Below are 25,961 nucleotides of genomic sequence, written 5' to 3'. Positions count from 1 at the left end.
CAAAATGTAATCAATGTTCTGTTCTTTTAAATTATTCACGTATTTGCAATTCAAATTTGAAACGAATGCTTTATTATACAATTTGTTTGAAAGGCAAAAATAAATGATTTTTTTAACAAACCAAGCTTTAATAATTTCATTGTTTACAATATTGACTTCTGTATTAAATTTTCTTTAGACACCTTGATTTGAAAGATGACGTATTGTTAGATAAAAGGATTGTTAAATATAAGGATTTTATTAAATAAAGGAACAATTACTTAGTATGTAGTTATTTATTATATTAATGACTGTGAGAGATAAAATTAGAGTAATGTCTATAAATACTTAGTTAACTAACTTACAAAAATGTAATACACAATATCATTAAAACAAGCACGGATACTACATTCTTATTCGCAACACTGGCAGAATGATCTCTAATATCCTTCATTTCTTGAATACTTCTATGTGCCTTTATTTTATCTGGAACCGCTTCATCCGACGCCATCTCACGATCATCGTATCCCTTCTTCTCTATTGGATTAGCTGAAACAGTTGCTAGACGACTAGTCGTGTATGGATTCGGCTTTTTTTCTTTATTTTCTTCCTTATTCTCATTAACTCCAGCAGCCTCAGTCGTAGAAGACTCCATTGATAAGTCTAGTATACCTTGATTGGGTGTTATGCGATTCGCTAATTGTGTATCTTTGATAGGTTTATGTGTGGTAACGGGAGTGACTATTTTAGTAGCTACGGTGGTTTCTTTAACTTTAATACTTACAGTAGAACTATTGATTGGTTCGGTCGCCATATTTGGTGTTACATTTGGTGCATTGTCGACTTTATCAGTACAATTGAGAAGGAATCTTAGATCAGTGTAAAAAAGATTTCCATTTAGTTGAGTCTCGTCGTAGTATTCATAGTCGGCGCCTGCTACACCTTCAACATCTTCCTGATCTTGTGCACTTTTTTCTGCCTCTATCGTTTTCATCCATTTCTCTCGAAGTTCATTACTTGGAGTGCATTTTAAATTTTCTATCGATAGTTTTAAGTGTGGACTTCGAGTATGGTTCATTAAATAAACGAACCAATCGAGTCGACAATCGCAGGGGAAGTTGTTATCTGAAATTAAAAACATGTTTTTTTTTTATTTTGCGAATATAGTCAACACAATAACAGTTTTTGTGAATGATCCTTACTTTTAACAGTTGCTAGTATATAATAAATATGGACTTAGATTAATTTATACCGCGCTTATAGCGCTAAGTTTTTGATTCCACGAGGTAAATAAATCCTACTTGGGGCAAGATATATCTCGTCTTATATTTTTGTATCTGCTCTAGCTCTAGCTAAAATATTTGATGCGAAATTTAATCACCGTTAGTACTTTAGTATAAAAGTAATGTTTACTTATATAATTTTTTTTATGATATACATAGGTAGGTGAACGGGCATATGAGCCACCTGATGGTAAATGGTCACTATCGGCAGCGTTGTAAAAATATCAACTATTCCTTACATCACCAATGCGCCACCATCATTGGAAACTAAGATGTTATGTCCTTTGTTAGATGTTATGCTGTATTGCTGCTTGGCGGCAGATTATATGATGAGTGGGTGGTACGTATCAGACAGGATTGCACAAAACCCTACTACCAATGAAGTATTTTACACTATTTTACGGTAAAAAAAAACTATAATGAAATTGGCTTAAATATCTTACCTTCAACGTTCAAACTACTGACATTACTGTAAAAGTTTTTCACGATTGGTGCCATCACATCTGGTTTAAGCATCTTTAGTTGGTTACCTTTTAAATTCATCAATGAGAGAGCTTTCAGTTCGTCAAATATCTTGTTATTATCGATTTCTGTGAGCACGTTATGTGCTAGCGAAAGAGAAGTCAATCTCGATAGGCCTTTGAATGCTTTTTCATCGAGCATTTGAATTTTATTCCCTTCTAAATTCAATGAACGTAAATTTTTCAATGGCACAAATGTATTGTCGCCTATAACCTCTAAGCTATTGCCACTTAGATCAAGTTTTTCCAACTTTTTCAATCCTGAAAACGTTTCGCTGTTCAAACTAAACAAATTATTTCTATCAATTTCCAATTCCCTTAAGTTTGTCAAATGTACAAAGGCTCTGTCGTGAATCGTTGTTATTTTATTGCTTGTGAGATAAATCTTTTCGAGCGATGGCAAATCGATAAATACGTCTCTATTTATTTCCACGATTGCATTTGTGTCTAAGCCGATTGTAGCCAAATCTGCATGGTGGGCAAAAGCATTAGTTTTTAAAATCCTAATTTGATTATCAGTTAAAATTATTTCCTTCACGTGACTCAAATTGGCGAAAGCAAATGGTTCAATTATTGCAACATTGCCATATTTTACTTCTAATTTTAACAAAGCGTTCGTATGCTTAAGAGCATTCTTGGGAATATATTTGATCTGGATTCCTCTTGTGTTTGTAAACGTTAGTTTGGTAACGTTTTTTAATTCATCAAAATTTTTCCAATTAGGGTCGTCTTGTGAAATGCCGTCGACTGTTGAATAGCAATCAGCGCTTTTTATTAATTCATTTTTCCGAGAGTCCTTGACGCAGTAGCATTGAATTTTATTAGTATTGTTAAATACTGGATCACAGAGATGCGATTTAGTTTCTCGTTTCTGATGGTAGCGCCTGGCTTCGACAAAGATGAATGTAACACATATAAGCGTCAGTATACCCCAAGGAGCCATTTTTCAGTTCGTGTGTGCAGTGCAGCTTCTGTAATAAACAAAGAGTTCAATTTAAATTTTAGAGATTTATTTTCAAAGCGCAATTACTTAATATAAAAGCTCATAAATTAGTGTATAAATAAATTAAGGTCGATCTGAATAGTTCAACTACTTCTCATTGAATGAAACATCGTTAATATTCAATTTTATGGCTCCATTTATAATAGGGTCAGAATACAAATTTAATTTCGTAAATCTGACTACAATATAAATGTCTGAAAGGGTTTAATGTCATTGCTTAATTTTTACTTATTGAGCATTGTAAATTAGAATTTCACAGAAGCGAAGCATGAAAATTATTGATGTAAATTAAATCTATAAATTTATCAAATATTCAAATGATAATGTTTGTTGTCTTCGTAGATTTTTATTGAAACAAATTCTTTAAAAAAAAAGATATTTTAACAGACTGTAAATATCCCACAGCTGGGCTAAGGGTAAACGTTCTCCTCAAAGGGAATGGATTCCCTTTGAGGAGAACGTCTGGCGTTGGTGCTCCGATGCGGGTTAATTAGTGATAATATTTTCGTGTACGTTGGCAAAATATAAGGTAAGTTGCAATATTTATATATAGGTAGGTTAACAATTTAAAGCAGTGTCTAAATGCTATGTCCCAATTTCTTGAAACTTATTTAAGGAATTACTAATATGCCTATTTACCCCTCCTTTTAAGCTTATCACTTGTGTTAGGACTGGGGACGACAATAGTCCAAGGGATCAGGATCGATCCTGCGACATTTTACATCGCTAGGCGGCCCGAAAACCATTGCGCTATTAACGCTTAAACAATATACTTATTAAATAAATAAATTTTATTCGAAATGAATCAATTATTTTTATCATTTACCAAGACCGTTTCAAAAACTCAATATTTCGTTGTTTAATAAATTTATGTATATTGATAATCTAAACAATTTTATTTTAAGCGTATACTGTACTCTTTTGTATACAAAATTCATCACAATTTATCCAAAATAACCCACACGGCTACGATGACTGACTGACGTTCTTTTAACACGTGGCTTTTAACCTAACATTTCATGCAAGCAAGCACGTGTATGCTTATACAGGGTTATTGGTAATTCGACGTATACCCGTTAGGAGGTGATAGGGGTGACTATTTGCGATAATTTTAAGTAAGTAAGTTAAGTAAATAAGTAAGTTTTTTTACATTGGTTATTATTTTAAATCAATTTTGTGGGAATTTTAAAGAGCGACCTGTAGTACGAATTCGGTCATGTTCGAATACGAATTTCCACCAGCGTTCTTTGTGGTCATTTTATTTCGGTTGTTTTAAAATAAGATCTTAGTTGGTATACATTTTTGGAAAGCTAAGAAAACGGTTATGTTTTTAAAATAATCTGCAGGACAAGTTTCATAACGATTTTTTTTTTTTAAGGCATTTTTGTGGAAAAAAAATCAAAAAAATATTGAAATAATATCGTTTTCCGTCTCGCATTTTTAAATTTGGACCGATAATTATTGTTTAAATATTGAAAAATAACCGTATTTAATCGTTTTTATAAATCAGAAGAAAAAAGTAAATTTTAATTGATACTTTTTTTTAAATCATCATCATCATGCATATGGGGGTTAAAATTATCGCAAATAGTCACCCCTATCGCCTCATAACGGGAATACGTCGAATTACCAATAATCCTGTATAAAGCTTTCACGTGCCTTATTCGTGTTTATAATAATTCATCCAACGTTAGGACTAGGTAAACGTCGTAAGGATCTGCATGTGTGGGATGATATAGTATGCGCAAACACTGCACTCTCTATTCCCTCATAGAGTAATCCGATGGGACGGCGAATCCGACACGACCCGCTTTGAGTGAGAGTACAAATACGGCCCATTTTCAGACTGCCTGATGTCAGTAGTGTCGAGATATTTTTTTCAGTGATAACTCAACAGATAGACCCAATATTTTTAACGGTTCAACATTGGTTTGGAACTCGGAATCTACCGTCATAGATAAATAATAATACCCATGTATAAGCGATGACATTTAAAATATTATGCCTTCAACTACACTGGGATACTCATCATACCAGGAACTATACAGTGTATATTATATTTAGCTTAACTTGACTAAAGACTTACACTTAAAACCAACACTAACAATTACATACCTCATTAATAAAAATAGTGTGTACCTTGTGATGGAAGCCTAAATCATTATTAAATATATGACGAAAACTTACATGAATTACATTGATTTCTACCTTTATTGCTATATTTTAACTGGTAACACTAAATCGATATAGCTACCAAACAAACAAGGAGGAGAAAACGGAAATTAAATATTTGTCTCTTCCTAGTTATATATATATATATATATATCAAATTAAATATAGAAATTTGAGGTTCATTTATAATCACAAATCACTCTCAAAGAGTTCATTTCTGTATAAAATCGATAAACTTTTTTTGTCTGTTTGAAATAAACTCAGCAAAGTGCTTCAAACTCCGCCGTTGTTTAATGAACGCGTTTAAAATTCTTTTAAGTTATTCATTCGTACCTAAAATTTACAAAAGAGAATTTAATGCGTACTTTAATACTATCTTCATTTCGATATTTTTCTACATGTTTCAGCTGTTTTATTCGTCGCTGAATGGACCTAAACAGCTGGACCGATAATGATAAACTTTTATACGTAGATATATGCGAGGTGGTTATGATGGATGATTTAGATTGAACTCTGTAGATATTTCTGCGATCAGATGTCAGGACTTTTTGTTCTAATAAAAAAAACTTATGTTCAATAACTTACAAAAAAAAAAAACACGTTTGTTCAATAAATGTATAATATTTAGTTCAAAAAACAAAATATATTTATTGTTTATAATTCGTTTGTAAATCAAATTATTCTTTATACAAACAGGCTTTTAGAATCGTCAAATTTTTATCGTCGTTATAAAATATATGTTGTAATTTTTTAATTGTTAATTGCAACGCACAGTATATATACAGTAATGGTAAACACTCTCTACTAGACGACCTAAGGAAGTGCAGGAATGAGTGTCTTTAGGTGATAATGATGATTATATTTATTGTGACGCTTCCACAGTTACTGTAGAATGTAGATTCTCCTAATTCTAATTAGCCCCAAAAAACATTACAGTTTCTCTTTTCTACCAATTAAATTGCAGTGGTGTTTATATGTATTCCAAATAAAATACAAAAACAATTTAACTGAGATGAAAAGTGACTATAGGTATCCTATACAGATTTACCTTGGAACTATTTACACATTGTAAGTTATCGCTATTATTAAATATACATCACACTGCAGAAATTTGTTTGTTTTTTTTTGGTTCATTACAACAGTACTTACATTGATTCCCTTGACCGAGAAATTATATTTTAATCGTTTGTTTTTTAAACACTTGTTTATGAAAAAGACCGCCCCCAGACTTATTCTGTGATAGTCCTTAAGCTTGTTATCCACCTAAATGAAATATACGTTATAGCTTATATTATATTTATATACATTTTATGCCTAACGTTAAGATAATTCAATAAAACTAAAAAATAAATAAATCGATGACAGTGAGTACCTTTTCCTAACACATTCGGACATTTACAGAATGTGATCAACAGACACACAGATTACACACTCATTTATTGTAGGGAAACTACTTCGTGAGTAAAATTTAAAAGTCTAATTTGACGTTTATTTGTTTAACGTTTGAATGAAACGTGAAAAAAAAAATCCGTTATGAAATAATTTGCCTTAATGGGAATCAATTTTAATTCACCGATACACATTTTACAAACCGTTTTTAAACATTACGTAACATCATGTTCAATAATATCAACGGAATTAACGTTATTGTTTAGATTGGATAGAGTAAATGTTGTAGGTAGTGCATAAATGTAGTCAAAGGCAACATTCATACAATCTATTCGTGTAGTTGCGAGACCATACTTGCTCGATCGTAATAAAGCATTTACAGCGCACTGGAGTCTGGATATTTCAAACTATCCATATATTAAATTTCATGGATACTGGTAGAAGCGCTTTGTGGAAGCCTTTCTTGGTTTACCATACACTATTTAGTTATTCTACAGCGAAACATCTATATTTTGTTTGAGTGAGTCAGTGAAAATCTTCAGCACTATGGTAGAAAATAGATTATATTTAATACAGTGTTAATATTTATGTAAAACAGAAATCATATTTTAGTCTAAAAAAATTGACTGTATAAAACACAAAAAAAAATGGAATTAAGTGAATAGAAACAATTAATTTGCTACAAATACTGACAATGGTGTCATTGTTTTTTTTTTACTTCTGCTTCACGTATAAGTCACGTCATGTCCGCCATATTGGAATAACTGTGACGTCACATAACACGTCACTATAATGATAAGCAAACAGAGGTTATTCGTGAATATAAGAAATACATACATTTATGTTAGGTCCACTAAATATTTTGTACAATATAACATTCGTAATAGTTTACGTACAAATCAGGAACGCAAGGAATTGTAGCAAGAATGCCAGCAGTATTTCTCTGTTAAATCGCAATTCCGAATCTCTGGACGAAAAATGAAACGCTCTACTGTCACTAGAAGAAGCAATAAGACGGGGTTTTATATATATTAGAAAATAGCACAGTATAGGCATACACTGAAACAGATATTTATATTCATATATATATAGCGTATGTATTAGTATGAAATAAATAAGAAAAATCTTAATCATATCAATGAACTTTTATTTCGCCATTGTTCGGTGATTTTTACTGCAAGCGTTTATCCCTAATTTTCCGTTTAGATTTGTTTACATTAGCGGCATTTATTTAAAAAAACTTTTAATAGTATTGTTTTTAATAAATCGTATAGCATAGCATAGCTTGGTAAGCAACGCGAATGATTCAGCAATGAGGCGTGTATTAATAGATGCATGACATCTGCTTTAGTGAACTGTTTTTTAGATTAAAAGAAAATGATGTCGTAAACCACACCTGTTTGCATTTGGCCGTTTATAATCGGTTGCTATTAATTCACTATTATTGTTTCATTAGGGATATTTGGTACTACATTAGTTCGTGTTTTCGTTACCCATCGCTATAAAATAAATGAACTGGCGACTTATTTACGTGAAATAGCCCATTATCAACTTCTTAATAGACCCCGGCGAAAGCTTCCTTAGAAATAGAACCATTTATATTGAAGATAAACAATTTTCTTAATAATAAATAATGTAGATTGCATAGTTTAATTACGTGTGGTCGCGATAAATATGATAAGCAATATGCTTAGCGTTTTAATCTACGATTCTAGTAGCATTATCTTCTCACCCAAGCATTCCCTATTTTTACACACACACAAACATAGGCCTGCACGCAGTCACGCACGCATATATCCTTACACACACACACACACAAAGATACATTAACATGACTACGAGCTATTAAAGTTACATGTTTTTTTAATGTAGCTGAGTGACAATTTAATTTATAGTTGTTTAATTTGAGAATCGAACACCAATTTTTTTTTTTTAATTACAATGTTGGCGCAATTGAAGGTATAAAGATATAACACGCGGCGCCCTTCCAAATATTCTTGCGAGTTGCGATTTCGTTGACAAGTAATTTTATAATTATTATTTTGAAACTTATGGACACTTAAAATGCAAGCTAGCAAACTCAAGTTTTAGCGTGTATGATTAGCCTTGCAACCGAATGATTTTTAAATAAACTAAATACACATTTCTCGTCGTTCAAGACTCATTACTAAATAGATCGAACATTTTAGACATCAATAAATTTCGACATGAAAAAAATTCAAATAAAACTGCTGTATCATAAAATTTCACAAAAGCGCCCGAATTTAGGTTATTTAAACGAACGCATCTCGCATCTGTAGGAAGCGAAGATTGATGGAGAAATAACTGTTTACTATTCACTTTGATACACATGCCACTTTCCCAAGATAAGTGTTGCAGGTTGGCTTAGGAATAGTGAAAAGAGAATGTCACTATTCTGGAAGACATTTTGATATCAAAATAAATTTATATAATAATGATAGAACGAGCTTGAATATCGTCTCTATATGATATTTTCGTGACGTCATTTTTTTTTACTATGGCTTGGGAAGATAAAATTATCTTATAAAGTAAATCTATGTTTTCGTATGTGTGTAATTAATAAATGTAATGAGATTTCGGTATGGATATATATAATAACGTATTGTTTACATAATATTGTACATCTAACAAGAAACGTGGCTTTAATTATTTCTGACAATTTTATATGATAAAAAATACAATAACGGAGAAACAATTTCTATTCAACAATTCTGACATTATCTTTTATTTAGACTAATAATAATATATATATTATATATTTATATATCGAAAATATATATATTCGTTATAGTTTATGCAATTTTCATAACTAGCAATCAATTTCCAACCACAATAAGTTGGCGCTCAGCGCAGAATGCCAATTATAGAGTTTCGTTTCAATGTTTATAAGTAATTTTAATAAATAAATAAAATATAATTAATGTTAATAAAATTAAAAAATATATGTTTTTTGGTAAACTAAGAGCTAAGTTTGTTTTGTAAAAATAGCATCACGTTTGAAGCCTAATATTGTGAATTTTGCTTGGTTTCCATTCCTGTTTTTCTCAAAAAGAATATATGAATATATGTATTTGTATCAAAACAATCTACAATTGACAATCAACTCGTTTTCTTAGTGAGTACAGAAATAACTTACAATTCATTTTTTGGGGTAAAAAAAATGAGTGCAAAACTGCACATTTTTTAAAACATGCATTTTTAACAGTCTTTGTCATATATCTAGTAATGTTTATTTAGGATTTTGATCAATTGATTCTATTAATAAGAGATTATTCTTTTGTATGGTATTTTTGTTTAAGTAACCGTTAAATATTTGGCTCACAGACCCTTTAAGAAAACTCGTGAAAACGGCTAATCCGGCATAAACGCTCTTAATAACTGTCATAGCGCAAAATACGTGTCACGTCGTCGCAAATATATACTGATATTAATTTAATACAGATGACACAGATGTTTTGTAATAAGTTCTACAAATATGTCACTTTTATAGGCTTCATATAAAATTCCTCTTTGTTGTAACTAACAAATTATTACTAGTAAATTGTGATGTCGATTTCAACCTTTATGACAGTATTCGAATAAAAATACATTAATTCATTCTGTTATTAAATCTGATGTTGGAGCCAGAAGGTAGTAACTCTTTTTGGCTCATTTGGATTGATTTGATATTTTTATGAAAGGAACACATTAATTACGCTTCCGGAATCCAGATCCCGTCCCCACTCGAAAAAAAGTTGAAACTCGGGATTAATTAACCTATACTGTGCGTATAGGCTTTGAGTGGATATATTCGTTTCTCTCAATAACTAACCTAAATAATGTAGGCATATTCAATATTAACATTCCTTATTCTATAAAGCAGGTAAATATAAACAACACTACTACATATCGAGATCAGTTCAAAGCTTATCAAGATTTCGTGTGGATTACTGGAATTGTTAGAATATTCTACATCACAAAGCAACCACTTCTCGCTGTGAGTAAATTAATAGCGGATCTAATGTAGAACGTACATACTACGTACAAAATGCCACTTGACAATGATATTATCTACATATATATCGCGAGTGGGTAGGTGTAGCGCTTCCCAGTGCCTGAAATCACTTAATTACATTCGCATGTCAATTACAAGGCTCGACGGAGATCCAATCAATCCACCAGACAATACATGGTAACATTAATTGAGTTTCTAATACCAGTAAGCGCATTGTTACTCGCTTAAGTCTTTTCAAATTAAATACATTTCAAATTCCTCATGATCAAGTGTTCTATAATATTTTATTTGTTTAATTACAAAATTTGTCCTTCTATGCTGGATATATTAGATGCAATTTAACTTTTCTGGCTCTCTTAATACGTTAGAACGATGTGCCGACAGGACAGAAGACAACAGGCACAAAACGTAAAACTTCTTAAACCCGTTCTATTTCTGAGAATTTCTTACTATTTTATTGATAATATAAATAAATATTTTATTGATCTGATTGTCCAGCAATATGATTCATCATGTTACTCGACTGTATAGACTTTAACAAATGATTCCCATATTAAAAAAAGGTGTCCATGGTTTTATTCAATCTAATGAGTTTACGGTTGATAGCCTTGAGCCTGAAACGATCGCCTTCAGACTGTTTCCTTTTATATTAAATATATGTAATCAATCACAAAATTGGCGAAAAATACTTCGCTGAGTTTATATCGCCGGTTCTCCTTAATATTTTCTTTTCCTATCCGGTGGTAGTGTTTAATTTGACAATCAATGATTAAGTGTAACTTCTATTGCTTCTATATTGAATAAAGGGATTTGATTTGATGCGATTCGGTGCAATAACTTCGCGATCTGCAGCATTACAAGCCAGTAACTAGACGATTGAAGCAGTTCGTTTATTGCTTGGTATTTAGCTAATTAACCTACATTCGGAATTATTATCGAGTTTCAATTTTTACTTGCACATAAACTCGTTCGAATATATTTCTTATTCATTACCCAAGCACGTGAACAGATGTGCCTCGTAAAGGTCTCGCAAACTCACGTAAACTCAGGTAAGCCACACATTACCTATGCGCTACCAGCTTGGGACCTAACTTATCACGTCCCTTGTATTTATAGCGTGACTGGCGCTTACACTTTGTATTGGAATACGTGAACAGTTTTTGTTTGTTACTTTAAATTAAATGTTTCATTATCTGGCGCCCAGTGGGACTATATAAGGCAATAGAAAATGCGTCTATATTTGAACATCTACATGTGCCTATTGCAGACTCCAACTCGGCTCAAGTACAGCTCCACTGGCCTACATCCGTCAAAGGTACGTCTTCGTCGTCGTCATCACTATCGTTATTATACATTACTAGTTGTAGCCCGCGTCTTCGCTCGCTCGTTTCAGGGGTTGGTCGTCGGGTATAAGAAATAAAAACCTATGTTCTTGTTTGGATTTAAAGCTTGCTTCATACCAAATTTGTTGTTTGGCCGTTAAAGAGCAGCGAACAAATATAGTTACTTTCTCATTTACAATATTAGTATAGATTAGACCGCTTCCATTTGTGAATATGGAAATTTCTAGAAAAAGCGTTACAAAAATTAAACATAAATTATCCATATCGTATGTGATAATTTACCATAACTTTTAATCTTTTTATATTACTAGTTTCATATACCAAATATATAAAAATATATTTCATTGTCTACAAAACACGAAACTACGGGGAATATTCTGACAGGTATAAAGGTTAAATAGTTTTGTAAGCACGCCCATACGTTTTCTGTTTAGTCTTTACGATTGAAGAGTCATAACAAAGTAACATACTTTGGAAAATTAAACACGGCATGTAGTTACTGAGATAATTAAGTTTTTATTTTTATAAAATATGTAGGTGGACTAAATGGGCCACCTGATTTTAATTGAGCACCGTCCATAGACATTGGTGCGGTTAGAAATATTAACAATTCCTTACATCGCCAATGCACCACTAATCTAACTAAGATGCTACTTCCCTTGCGCCTGATTTACATTGGCTAACTCACCCTTCAAACTCACTCATCAATACCAAGTATTGCTATTAGGCGGTAGAATATCTGATGAGTAGCACCTCCCTAGACGAGCTTACACAAAGCCCTACCAATAAGTCTTTTATATATAAATAAATAATATTCTTCTTAGTAATGCTATCGATGAAAGTACAATATTTAAAAATTAACTCACATCCCACGTCGTATTACGTTCCATATTTCACTAGCCATAAAATATATTGTTTACATTAAACGATCCATATAGAAGCAGGTACCATTTTGGATTAAACATTAATCACTTATAGAGGTGGACGAACTTTGTTTATGGTGCACTTCCGTGTATTGTTAGTGAGCGATATTGGTCTTTATTTTAATAGCCATATCCACTCCAGATATTATATTTCTATAGCAGTTAGAATAGCAATTTAGCATAAAAGCGTTAGCGCGTAATAATTTGGAAATAAATTCGTTATATTTCTGATATCAAACTGATACGGAGTGGGTGGGCTGAAATGTTTTTCTTGAAGTTCACCTCACATATCTTTAAATCGAACTTAAATCAGATTATAATTTGTACGATTGAAATTGAAAATAATCTTGAGTTTACTTAGGGTTTTATGAAATTTGCTAAAATTATGAATGTGTTGCTTTCTTATTTTGACTTACATTCATGTCTAACACGAATGTTCGTCCTGAAAAAATATCTACCGAACGTCGTCCGTTTTTCATGAATGCCTCCAGTGAGTTGGACGCAGTCCAACCAATATTTAGGTAAAAATGTTATAGACGAACTCCTACATAAGGTTTATCAGAAGGAATTGGTAATCGTTTTAAATGAATCAATAGAATTATTGAAATAAATAGTCTCCATATAAAACCATTCAGTGAAAATTCTCTATCGGTGTTTTATACGCTAATAGTGTTAACTGTACTTCGTTCTATGGCTAAATTCAATAACATTTTTATGCAAACTGGACGATATACACATATTATGAAAACAATATCGATATTGTTTTTATTTAAATTCAAATTCAAATATGAGTAAATTCTAATAGAAAACACAAATATTCTGTTTAAAATTATAGTCCTTACTTGAACAAAGTGACGGGTTACGATTAGTATTATGACATAAGTAAGGGTATTATTTCGATAATTAGACACAATGACTGGACAGTCAATAATTTAAATTACAAGATAGATGTTAGTTATTATTGTCAAACCGTATCATAAGGACAGACACTTGCTATTAGCTACATAAATTATATCAGGATGTAGTTTGTACGCATATAATATAGTATGTATTATCCTACATACCTGAAAAAAACTACATTTAATTTTTCTGTAATAAAAAACTGTTTACAACAGTACAACAACAACAGTAAATTACCCACCGCTGGGCTAAGGCCTCCTCTCCCTTTGAGGAAAAGGTTTGGAGCATATTCCACCACGCTGCTCCAATGCAGGTTGGTGGATACACATGTGGCTTAATTTCGTTGAAATTAGACATATGCAGGTTTCCTCACGATGTTTTCCTTCACCGCCGAGCATGAGATGAATTATAAACACAAATTAAGCACATGAAAATTAAGTGGTGCTTGTCTGGGTTTAAACCTGCAATCATCGGTTAAGATGCACGCGTTCTAACCACTGGGCCATCTCAGCTTAAACAAAAAACGGTTTAAACATAACGTAACTGTTGTTTCTGAGAACTATAAATGAGAACGAAAAGTAGCCAACAAAATCAAATTAATGTAATTTTATTCTCGTAACGCAAGTTTGTGCAAATTAAAAAATAGGTTTAATTTTTTTTGTTCCTTTTGCGAATTTATTCTATATTTTATTGAACTGCTTTCTGAAGGAACAACTGCCAAACCTCGTCCATTATTCATTAATGCCTGCAGCAACTTGGCTGCTATCCAACGATTTAAGTTACATTTTACACTTGAATTTCTTCATTTATCAAAACTTACGGAATATTATCCCATGATAAGTTTAATGAAACTAATATTTATAATATTTAAATAACTCATAAGATTATATTATATTTTATTTGAAGAAAGATACTGAAACTGATCTATTATAAAATGTCAACAATATCATCCAAAACGAACTCTCTGTATTGTTATTTTTGTAGAAACACAAAACACTATTCGAGCCAAAAAATAGTTCTAAATAAAAATCAAAAAATCTTTTACGGCGTCTTAATTTTAATTAAATCTCAGTTATAAAAAAAAACCTTTAAATTAATTGTAGGAACGCAAACTCTGCAGCCGGCCTACCTAATTTAATCACTTTTATCATTTTAATTAGCGTTTACACGAGAAAAAAAATATGATTTTTGTATCAACGCTCGCCATCCACGGTAGATAAGGTAAGCCCTTTTCCCCTTTAAAGTTGTATACAGCAATAAAAAGTTATGGTGTTGATGTTTCAAAGGAACTAATGATTGATTAAGACCCAAACTGGTCTTAACAAAGACCAGTAAGACAGTTTTTTACTTAAATTGTTAATCTGTAAGGCTTGCCAACATTAAATTAAAATTTTTAATGTAGTCTTCACTAGAAATGCTTCTCGGCAGCGCGTCCAATGCAATAAGCTAACAGGGATATTATTAAACTAGTTACGGTGCAGTCAATCGGGTAGTCAATCTAAGTGCAACGTAGGGTGAGCATGGTTTCTGCAATGCTTAACGCTAACGCTAGCTTATAAATATATTGTAGGGCATATAGTCTACTATTATTATATTTACTCCTTGATAACTTTTAGTTATTATTAGCTGTATTGCACCCGCTTCGCCGGGCGTTTCATAATTTATTTAAAATTACTTAGCAAATTCGACAAAAACGAGACGTCATTTAGAAATCTGAAAATGAACATTTCATTTTACAATTAGGATAACCTAGCTAATATTATAAATGCGAATAAACAAACAAATAAAAAGTTTTAATTCGATTTTTTTTTTCTTTTTTTCTCATTTCTTTCATTTCTTAACCGATAAACTTTGCATACACTTTTCAGGCGTACAAAAAAGGACATATCACGTAGGATATCTAACACCTGACACAACTTGCCCCCTTTCACTTGTGAGAAACCGCGGACTGAAAGTAGCACAATAACTATCAAAAAATTGTCTTATTTTTTTCCAGACAACCTTTATTGAAATTATGAACAAAAATTTAGGTTAATAATTGTCTACTGCCAATTTTATATTTAATATATTTACAGTTTTAATTTATATCAAAAATCAAAAATATTAGTCATATTTTAAAGCAGGGTATGAAACTTGAAACCGACTATAATATATCAAAATATTTGGTTTTATTAAGGAACAAATAGTATACAATATATTTAAATGAAATACTACCGATACATTATTAAAACAAACACCAATTAATTTATGGTTTCACTACAGTGCACTTCACTTGTATTTTTTTTTTCTTTATTGCACCTTGGTACGCTCTCGTAAAATGAATTCATGATGTAATATGATCGATGATACGAAAGCAAAGCGAGGAAAGATAACATTGCCGATTACAGAAAATAAAATTCCTAAGTTCGAGTCCGAAAAATTCTCTGAATGGTCATCCGTGTAATTGATTTCCTAGAAGATTTATTAAGCGAAGGAAAGGATTAGGATTGAGACGGGTAAGCAAAGAGCACTTTACGTCTTTGATATTATTTAATAAGATCTTTTAAGGATACTGTACGGATAGGATTCTTACTCCTAATGTTTCCAGTATTATATTTTGTCATATTTGTAGATTTAAAATATATTCTAGAATATGTTAATAGTCTTTTAATGTGCCACGGTTGGACTATTGCTTCTCTCCTTTCTGAGGAGAAGGCTTGGTGCTTACTCGTGTGGATGACATGTGGCAGATTCACATTCACCACATGCAGGTTTCCTTGCTATGTTTTCCTTCACCGCCGAACACGTGATGTATTAATAAAAATAATAGTAAACGCAAATTAAGCACATGAAAATTCAATGGTGTTTGCACGGGTTTAACCTCGGCATCGTCATCTAAAATTCACGTCTTCTAACCACTACTCCACCAATGCCCGTAAATGAGCTATTAAATTTAAAAATAAAATCAAAAACTGGAATTATTTTATCCATAGATTGTATTGTCACCAGATCCAAAATAGCTTGTAAAATTTCAGCTCAATCTGGTAGAACTGGTCTCAAACTCGATTAACAGATAAGACCCACAGACACTAACAGGTGAAGTGAAATAAAGGCTTATAAAAAAAGAGATGGGTACAACAATTATATAAATAAAACTATTAAAATTCCTTAAACAATTCATAACTAGACGCTGATCGATAAATGTAAGCCATTAAACACATCGTATAAATCAACTAAAGCCTAAAAGAATATTCAACCATTCCAGAGGTTGTTAAAATATATCAACTAAAATATTTCAAGTAGATAAGAAACTTTAAAGAGACATAACTCGGATTTAAAATTGATAGTGCAAAAATATACTAAAACGTGATCTCGCCCACTTACACAGACTTGTTCGCCTATCACAAATGCTAAGTTAAGAGACCAAGGATCGAGATAATTACTGTAACGACACAAAATGATTTGGCACTTATGATTAAATTGTTTTCTACTGAATACGATTCAAAATAAAAAAATATGTTTTTTTTCAAATAGGCTTTTACAATTTTTATAACAAGATTATACTATAACTAGTAGTAGTAACTGAAAATTTTATCTACTAGTTTGCAAGGTAGATTCAATTAGCAATTTATACTTCATAAAAATCAACAAATGCTTCACACTTTTTTATATATTAGCCATTCTTCTGTATGTGAATTATATTCATTTATGGTGGTGTTGTTGTATTGGTGTATGTTTTAATGCGGACAATGTCGCCGACCTCGTGGTAGTATTTCAAATAAAAAATAAAATGCAGTCACAAAAGTTGAGTTCATATTTCCTGGTAACAAATAAATGTATATACATACGTATATGTATGTATATCATAACAATAACACGTTGAGTTCGTGCATTTGAATATTTTTCTGATAGGAATATGAATTAATAGTTTTATACCCGTCAAATGCACTCGATGTCGTCCCGATAAATAAATCTACAAAATAAAAATGCAGCTCCCTTTGCTGACATTTCCAGTACAGGCTTTTATTATAAGCGCAGCAAGAGTTATAACGCTGTACATTTTAGTATCGCTCAAATGTATTCAGAATCTACTGCTATCAGTGCATTTCCGAAATTGCGGAGTCATTGAAATAACAATCTTATACCATACTCGGAAGGTTTACTGTGTACTTAGCTATTAATATGCATTTAGCAAATATATGAACGTATGTGTTGGTGTTCCTAACTGCGGGCGGTGGATTTCCAACTCACTTCAACTTCACACAAAATTCACTAGCGGTTTTTATAACTGTAGAATTTCGTATAAATTTTAATCGTTGAATGGCACGAGTAGCGTACCTTCGAACTACCTACTGAGTAAATTCGCCTTAATTTTATTAAAAATAACACGTTCTTATTTCTAGGCTGATTTAACTATCATTTTTGTAAGTAATATATACATATATATAAAGCACATCTTACGTCCTATATTTTTTTCACTTTGCCAAAAATATTATTCAGTTCGCATTCAACGATCCTGTGTCGCAATCCTCAAAATTTCATTGATGAGTAAATTTAACCTCAACTTCATTTCAGTAAGAAATTTTCCTATAATTATATATTATAATCGACCATTCACCAACACATTTAAAATAAATATCGACGGACACTGATTATCTAAGTTTCAGTTATATATCAACCAAATATTATGAAATTCATCAAGAATGCAACTGACAGTTACAAACTTGCTATCACCATGACAACCCAAGATGGATGTCCCTTTCTTTTAGTACGTCTCAAAGGTGACGTCACTTCCTTGACCACGTCATTCAGTTTTCGTTCTACAATAATATATAATATTTAAAATAGTTTTAGATAGATTTACATTGTGTGCAACAACTGCATAGCAATGAAAGCGTATGGCATTGATACACAATTGAAATAAGTTTATTTTAAAATCTTCGTAATTATAAGTCCAGTCCCTGTTTTAATTACGCATTTATAATATTCAAAATGAAAATATTCTTTATTCAAGTAGGCTCATAAGCACTTTTGAATCGTCATGCCACAGTGTTGAATTAAATGTAGATATTTTAGATATTGAGAAGAACCGGCAAGAAACTCGGTAGTTACTCTTTTCCACCATTTTAATTACAGAGTATGTCAGTAAAGTACAATTAAATATCTTTATATCCGGCCTAAAAAATCAATAAATACTAGTTCATGCTTTTTTATCTTTAATATAATCTTTTATTGAAAAATATGTCTTATTTATCAAGGTTTGACACGGGGTTTAATTTTTTCTCCTACGCATTCAATTTTTTTTTTATTAGAAAATCAGTTTCTATATATTTTTAACTATAAAAATCGATATGATTTGTCCAAAAAATCTCTCTCTTATTTCTAAAGAACTAGTTCGTTTATTCGAACTAATTAATAGATGCTTTTAACAAGAAAAATACGCTTAAAAGCTCACGTAGTAAGTCTCAAAAAACAACTTTCGTCATTCCTTAATTGATCATTAAGAAAATACGACAACGCAATACACGAATAAACGTTCAAAGTAAACAGTTCACGGTTCTTCACTGGTTGTATAGCGACATATGTTTAAAGTTTTAATTTATTGTCCAAGAAAACAGAGAACAAGTTACTTGCCGTTAACTAACGTTGTTTAATTTAGAAGTTAATGTAATGGATACGATAAAGTAATTAACCAATTGCATAGGGAAAATAATTCAAGGAAAAGGTTTAAGAACATAAAACATATATCGTAATTTCTGTATATAACAAAATATATTATATGAAGTTATATTTCGTCTTACTAACAAAGAAAATGTGATCTGGTAAAATAGATAATTCTTTCAAGCAAGAGGTATGAGAGGCAAAGAAAACTTATTTGAAATTATTACTGTTATAGAACTATTACTTTCGTCTCAGCGACGCTTCAAAAACGCTTGAGAAAGTGAGAATACTACTCGAGTCTACTTGAGTTATGCATATTTTGATTGATTTAATTTTTTTTTGAAAAACTATAGATCTTTTTTTTTTAAATAACTGATTACTCAAATAGTTTCGATGATGATAACTTAAAATAAATGTGTTAACAAGATACGGAATTTGCTGACTTAAGATTACAACTTTCGGCAAAACAGATATCACATTGAAGTAAAAAAGCGTTTGGACACTTGTCAGATGAATATGAATATTTGCCTTATGTATATTCACTACCCACAGGTATGGCTGGGTTAAGTACGTTCCAAAAAACCTTTTCTCGTATAGGAGGCCAAAGGCCCTAGCCGTGGGTTATTTACAAAATGATAATTATTTTCCATTTTCCTAGATGTAAGTAGTGTATATTAAGCGTATCTTTAATCACAATGGAATTATGTGATGATGAATTGTATTAATTTTAGTAATAAAATTGAACATACTGACATTCCTTTATTCAACTGGCTTCATCGGAATTATTGATAATACTCAAAGCTCGAGGCTTCCCGTAGTAATTGACTAAAAGCAAAACTTAGTTAAGTATTCCTTTTACGTTGTCCAAGTACACAGAAAGGGACGACATTTTTTTTTATATTGCCCTGGATGTTTTTTTAAATGATTACATAACTTCTCGTTACTTAACATTTGACATACTTCGTAATATAATAATTGTTTTCCGTACTGTATAAAAGCTCACACAGTCAGCTGTTAATATTCTCAGTAATAATGGTGAACATATGATATAGTAAACAGAATACGCAATTACACAATCCAGAACATTCGCCAGCTAGCTTAAAGCAGTTGCATCTCTTTGATAGACCTGAAGTATTATTTACAAATTAAATTCAATATAAGGTTTTTTATGATATAGCTAGACGACGAATCCCAATGCGCCACCAACCTTTGAAACTAAGATGTTATGTCCCCTGTGCCTGTAATTACACTACTCCAATGGGTACCTACCAAACCACTCATCATATATCCTACCGCCAAACAGCAATATTAATATTGTTGTATTTAGTTTAAAGGGTTATTGAGCCAGTGTATCTATAAGCACAATGGTTCCTATTTTTTTTACAGCGACAACGTCTATGAGCTTTGGTGTAACCCATTTGCCCGGCTACCGTTTTTATAAAAATAAAAAATTATACATTTTTTTTTTTGATTTAATACAATTATCAATTGAAACATTTCACAATATATATCTAAGCCCAATGCTAACGAGCGACAGAAATATTTCAAATAAAGTGCAAAATTTAATAATTATTAAATGTATTAAAATTTAAAATGTATTAAATCAAAAATAAAAAATTATACATTTTTTTTTTTTGATTTAATACAATTATCAATTGAAACATTTCACAATATATATCTAAGCCCAATGCTAACGAGCGACAGAAATATTTCAAATAAAGTGCAAAATTGGACTTTAAAAGAACTAATAAATCATCGAAAACTCGGCGAGCGTTTGCTTCTTATCCTTCATAGCTTCCAACGTCAAATATCGAGATATCTCTTTTGTTTTATATCGAACAAAAACCATCTGGATTTCGAAGGCGTTGAAATTCTAGTTACGTAAAGTAAAGGCCGTTACATACTATTGACTCGTGTAGTCCCCGGTGACTATTTCTTTTTTCTTTGTACTATTTCATGTGCTCGCTACGACTACATCTCAAATTTATTCGGGAAAAAGCCTGTATCTAAAATAAAAAAAACTGGACATGATAAACATAGACTCGGAAAAAATTTACTATGTTAATACAGATACACAAAAAAATCTAACAACTTTTTTAATATTTTCCGTATAGGTATTTAAGTATGACTGGAGTAAAACAACTGTCATACCGATGTCGGAGCTTTACCTTTGATTGTAAGCAGAGTTTTGCGCAAGACTATTATTAAAATTGAAAACAGCTGCATTTTTACTTGCAATATATTCGAAGTGATGAAGGCGAAGCGAAACATTTTCCTTTTCGCCGTAATTCCTTCGACTGCAAACGAGTCGCGTATTTCCATTGCAAAATATTTTCTTTAAGCGGTTTCAAATTTATGATATCGTATTTTGATGGTATTATATTTTAAATCAATATACAATTCAATTTAAAATAAAATATAAGAGAAAATAGATATAATTAAAACATTTCGTTCGGCGTTTTACTTTGTATCTAAATGTAATATAAGTATGTCATAATACACTGTTACGTAGGAGCTGTCGTGAGAGCGCTTTTCAAGCCCCGGCTTTATGAAAGTCCGAAATACAGAGAATTTATAGCCCACCGGCGACTCAGCAAAGCACTGGATATTAGGTAACCTAAGTCATAACATCTTACGTACAGTGAAAAGGGATAAAATATGTATATAAGGAAAATTAAATTTCTTTTATTCCGTTATATTTCATATTTTCGTTTTAACGTTGATATATGGAATATAAGGTTTAAATAATACGTTAAATACTTGAGTATGACTGAAGAAAAAACGGCTACACCAAGACTAGTCCTACTTATAATCTTAGCTGGTATATAAACATTGTTTCCTCTGTGTCAGTCACAACTGATTTGACGTTTTATAAAAGACAGCATTGTTTAAATAGGTCACCGCCCTTAACAAACATTTTCGCACGTGTCATTGGTGTACTTATCTGTCTCCAATTGGTTCAAACAAAATCCATATATAATGTATTTATTTATAATTATAAAGCCTTAATTTTCGTTAATTAAATGCTCAATGTCTTATGACCAAAGCAATTATGCACCCGTATATTATTGATAATGCATAAACTTATCAATTATGTGCAGTTCAATTAAAGTGAGACATTAGTTAATTGAATGGTCTCACTAATATAATTATAGTGTTTATGGACTGTTAAATTAATAAAGTACCAATACACTCAAATATAAGTGTGGTATCTTTATTAGTTTTAATATAAAGGACTCGCTTCATAAAACTAATCATAAGTAAATAAAATTTATAATGAGAGCGTCGAAGCTAGGTTAGTCTTGTCTATTATGATAAGGAAACACAGAATCAATGTTATACTTATAATTTGTTTTTTGTTATTATTTCAAAAGAAGAAGTATCTCTAGATGCAGGAAAATTTCAATGCTGAATTTTCTTTAAAGTTAATTTGTTTTGAATTGTTTATTATTAAAACAAAAACTAATTTAGAAAAGCCGAAAGTATATGACTTATTACGCTCATTGAGTCGAAGAAAAAGCAATTCAACTTATCGCCAAATCTCAAAGTTAAACGTAACAATTTATTTTTGTAAATTACAGAATTGTACTTCATTAAATTGTCTTTACAACGATATACTATGTTGATTCCGTGAACTAACAGGAGTATAATATAAAAATCTTAAAGTACTCTCTTATGCTTCGCATGTAATTATGGAAAAATGTATATAAATAACAGTTCGTTAAACATATATAAATAAATATATATATATCTACTCTTAAGGTGAAGGTACAGAGCTTAATCCAGAACTCCTATGCGAATAAGATATGCGAGAATTTTGTATTTTTTTTTCACGATCTTGGTTTGTAACAAAATTCTGATCTTCGATACAGATTACAGATGTTTACTGGACTAGCCCGCCAATCGTAATATATTAATTTTAATATTTACTTAAAACAATATACTGTGATAAGTGTATCTTTAATGACAGCTACTCGTCGAGTCATTATTTCCAGAACGACATCATAACTTTAACAGAACCCCTTGTAGGGTCGGCATCCGTTACTGATAGCGATTTAACTGTTATATTTTTATCTAAACTCATATTATTTATTTTTAAACGTTTGAGTCTGTTTTTAAGTATTTTCTCAAATACACAGCGGGTATTTCTCGATGCACTTACAGAACAATCTTCTTATAGAATTAGCTTCGAAAGGATCCTGTAAGTGCATTATAGAGAATATACTTTTAAGTTAATCTGAAGAGTGTCTGTTTTAAATTATAAATTTTGTTCGATAGCTCATCATATTGTCTATTTTAATTAATTAGCAATAATTTCACTATTGTATATATTTTTTTACATGAAATACGCATTCATCGTATGGAAAAAAAAACAATCGTCACGTGTTCAAAAAAAAAAGATATGCGAATATTTTTATTCTGCCGAAGCAACCATTTTCAAATAAAAAATGAATTCACATATTTTATCATTGCGATAAAATTTATTATAAAACATTATTTTTTTCAAAACTTCAAATACGCTAACAAATTAGAAAATAATTTCTTTATAGGACAGTACAGTACAACTTAAATATATAATTTTGTTCAATTGTCAGGTACGACTCACGCCAAATATTATACGTAGATGATAGGGCAGACGTTCACGCAAGTGCCAAAAACAACTGTAAAAAATTTCGACCCAAAATTTTTGTATATGAATTAGCCAATGCGCCGATTTCGCTAGACGGAAAATATAACATATAATTTCCAGTATTTTAAATGTAATAACAAATGAGGTTCCAATAATAGTTTAGTTGTGTGTAAACAGAATATGCATTCACTTATACACAAAAGAAGAATATAAAATATTCTGTATAAAAACATCGTAGATGCTAAATTCGTAGCTCAATCAAACAGTATTGAAACCTATTCATCGAATACAGATATACTAACATAAATTTTTAAAGATCCAAATAAAAAATGCTTACATAAAAATTGTTTGTTTATCGTATGCGTTGCATGCGGCCTCGAGGCCTTTTATTTGCCTACCCCCAAAATTAGAAGTGACTTTCTATTCAACAGTTGCTGAATATTTACGAATGACCTTAATCCTATTTCGTCGGAACATACTTCTGAAATACACCAACTATACCGTTCGACAATTCTGATTCTTACCATGACGTCACACTGGCTAAATTTGCATACACCGAAACTGTTAATCGGCTGGTAGCTGTATGTGTCATAAGTCATAAAATACGTGTTTATTCGTATGGTCATAGCGCAATGTGGATTGATTTCTAATTTCGTACCCCATGACATCATGGCTATACAAACAGACAGCTGGACGCGCACGAAACATTTGAGTCATCCCTACGTATCAATTCAACGTGAGTTCTCTAGGTCAAGACTGAATGTAAAACTTATTAATATAATGTAAGTTACTTGTATAAATTTATCTTATTTTAATTTATTTATTTAATGATGAGATGGTCTTATAAAACACGTGAATCTTCATAGAAAATTACGGATTCGAACCTTATCGAAGTGCTTATAATTGAGTTGAAGAAAGACTGATAGACCGTGAGGAAACTTGTGCTGGATGAAATTGCGCCACCTGTGTTATCACCAACTCGTTATTGACCAGCATCTTAGAATAAGCTTCAAACCTTATTCTCAAAGAAAGAAAGCCTATAGTCAGTAGTGAAACATATGCAGGCTGTTATAATATAAAACTTTGAAAGATATATTTATTCCCTGCTGCTAGTTTTATATTTATTCTTGTGAATTTTTGACTTATAATTGTTGAAAAATACACTATTTATAGTACCAACCAGATAAGGACAAAAGCCGAATAAACGACATTTGATATCTGATGTCGTTATTACAAGAACTACTGTATAACCGAAAAGTAATAAACAGTGGATGCCTTTTTCACCATATGAATGTGAATGTAGCGAAATGGCTAAGCCAGATATTTTAACTAAGGTATAGAGTTTGTGATGTTAGGTTTTGTAGAGTTAAGGCGTATAGAGTTAGAAGTTTGGCTCTATGTGAAATATGATAACATTTTGACAGTGCGAATCATAATAATATTCATTTAATTGAAAAAAAAATTAGTGGGATTTCGAGTTGATGCGAATTCATTGGCCGAAAGCTTAAGATCTAAAGAGTCTATGTATTTGTTAAATTTAAGTTTTATAATATTACATAGATATTTTATATCATATATATATATAATATTATATTAAAATTGTCTAAGCATTAAAATAATTTAATTCAAAATGCCATGTTGTTATCACGTCTAAACAATGAACTACAAATGCATAATAATGTATATCGGAATAGCCTTACTTTATCGAAGAACACAGGAAGTAGAACAGATTGCCTATCCTATTATTGTTTAAACAGCAAATATTTATTTATTAATAGCACTAAAGGTCGGATATTTTACATATAACTAATAATACGGTACCAAATAACTGGCTTAGATCCAGTTATTGCATCATGTATGAAATTGTTTCAAATGCAATGCACATATAGGAAATATGGAATAATTTATCAAGTGCACGGAAAGATAAAACTTAATACAGGGAATTTTCGTAATCATATTTACAGATTACAATTACAGGATGTATATTATATAAGGCTAAACACACTAGACATTAAACAATAGTTCACACGGACAGCTGATTTCTAAATTCGTCGCAGTGAGATCACCAGAAAATTTAGCTGCGCCATCAATAAACGACAATAATGGGCAAAGTCTTTACGCGGAATCGGTAACAAATCTAGAGAAAAATTTATACGTACATCT

At 31.2% G+C, this 25,961-nt stretch overlaps 1 protein-coding gene across 1 annotated transcript in view; it reads right to left on the bottom strand.

Moving 5' to 3' along the window:
- Window positions 1-256: 256 nt before the first annotated feature.
- The window catches only part of LOC113399178 (connectin-like), a 61,629-nt gene continuing 35,924 nt past the window's right edge, over window positions 257-25,961 (bottom strand). The window contains exons 2-3 of the mRNA XM_026638255.2: window positions 1,706-2,754; window positions 257-1,104 (exon numbers count right to left, since the gene is read on the bottom strand). Coding sequence (XP_026494040.2) covers window positions 341-1,104; window positions 1,706-2,726 — 1,785 coding nt within the window. The 5' untranslated portion in view covers window positions 2,727-2,754 and the 3' untranslated portion in view covers window positions 257-340. The remainder of the gene's footprint in view (window positions 1,105-1,705; window positions 2,755-25,961) is intronic.

This window comes from Vanessa tameamea, chromosome 15 (genome assembly GCF_037043105.1).
Source record: "Vanessa tameamea isolate UH-Manoa-2023 chromosome 15, ilVanTame1 primary haplotype, whole genome shotgun sequence".
Classification (NCBI taxonomy): Eukaryota; Metazoa; Arthropoda; class Insecta; order Lepidoptera; family Nymphalidae; genus Vanessa; species Vanessa tameamea.
This window is presented reverse-complemented; position numbering and strand designations above follow the sequence as displayed.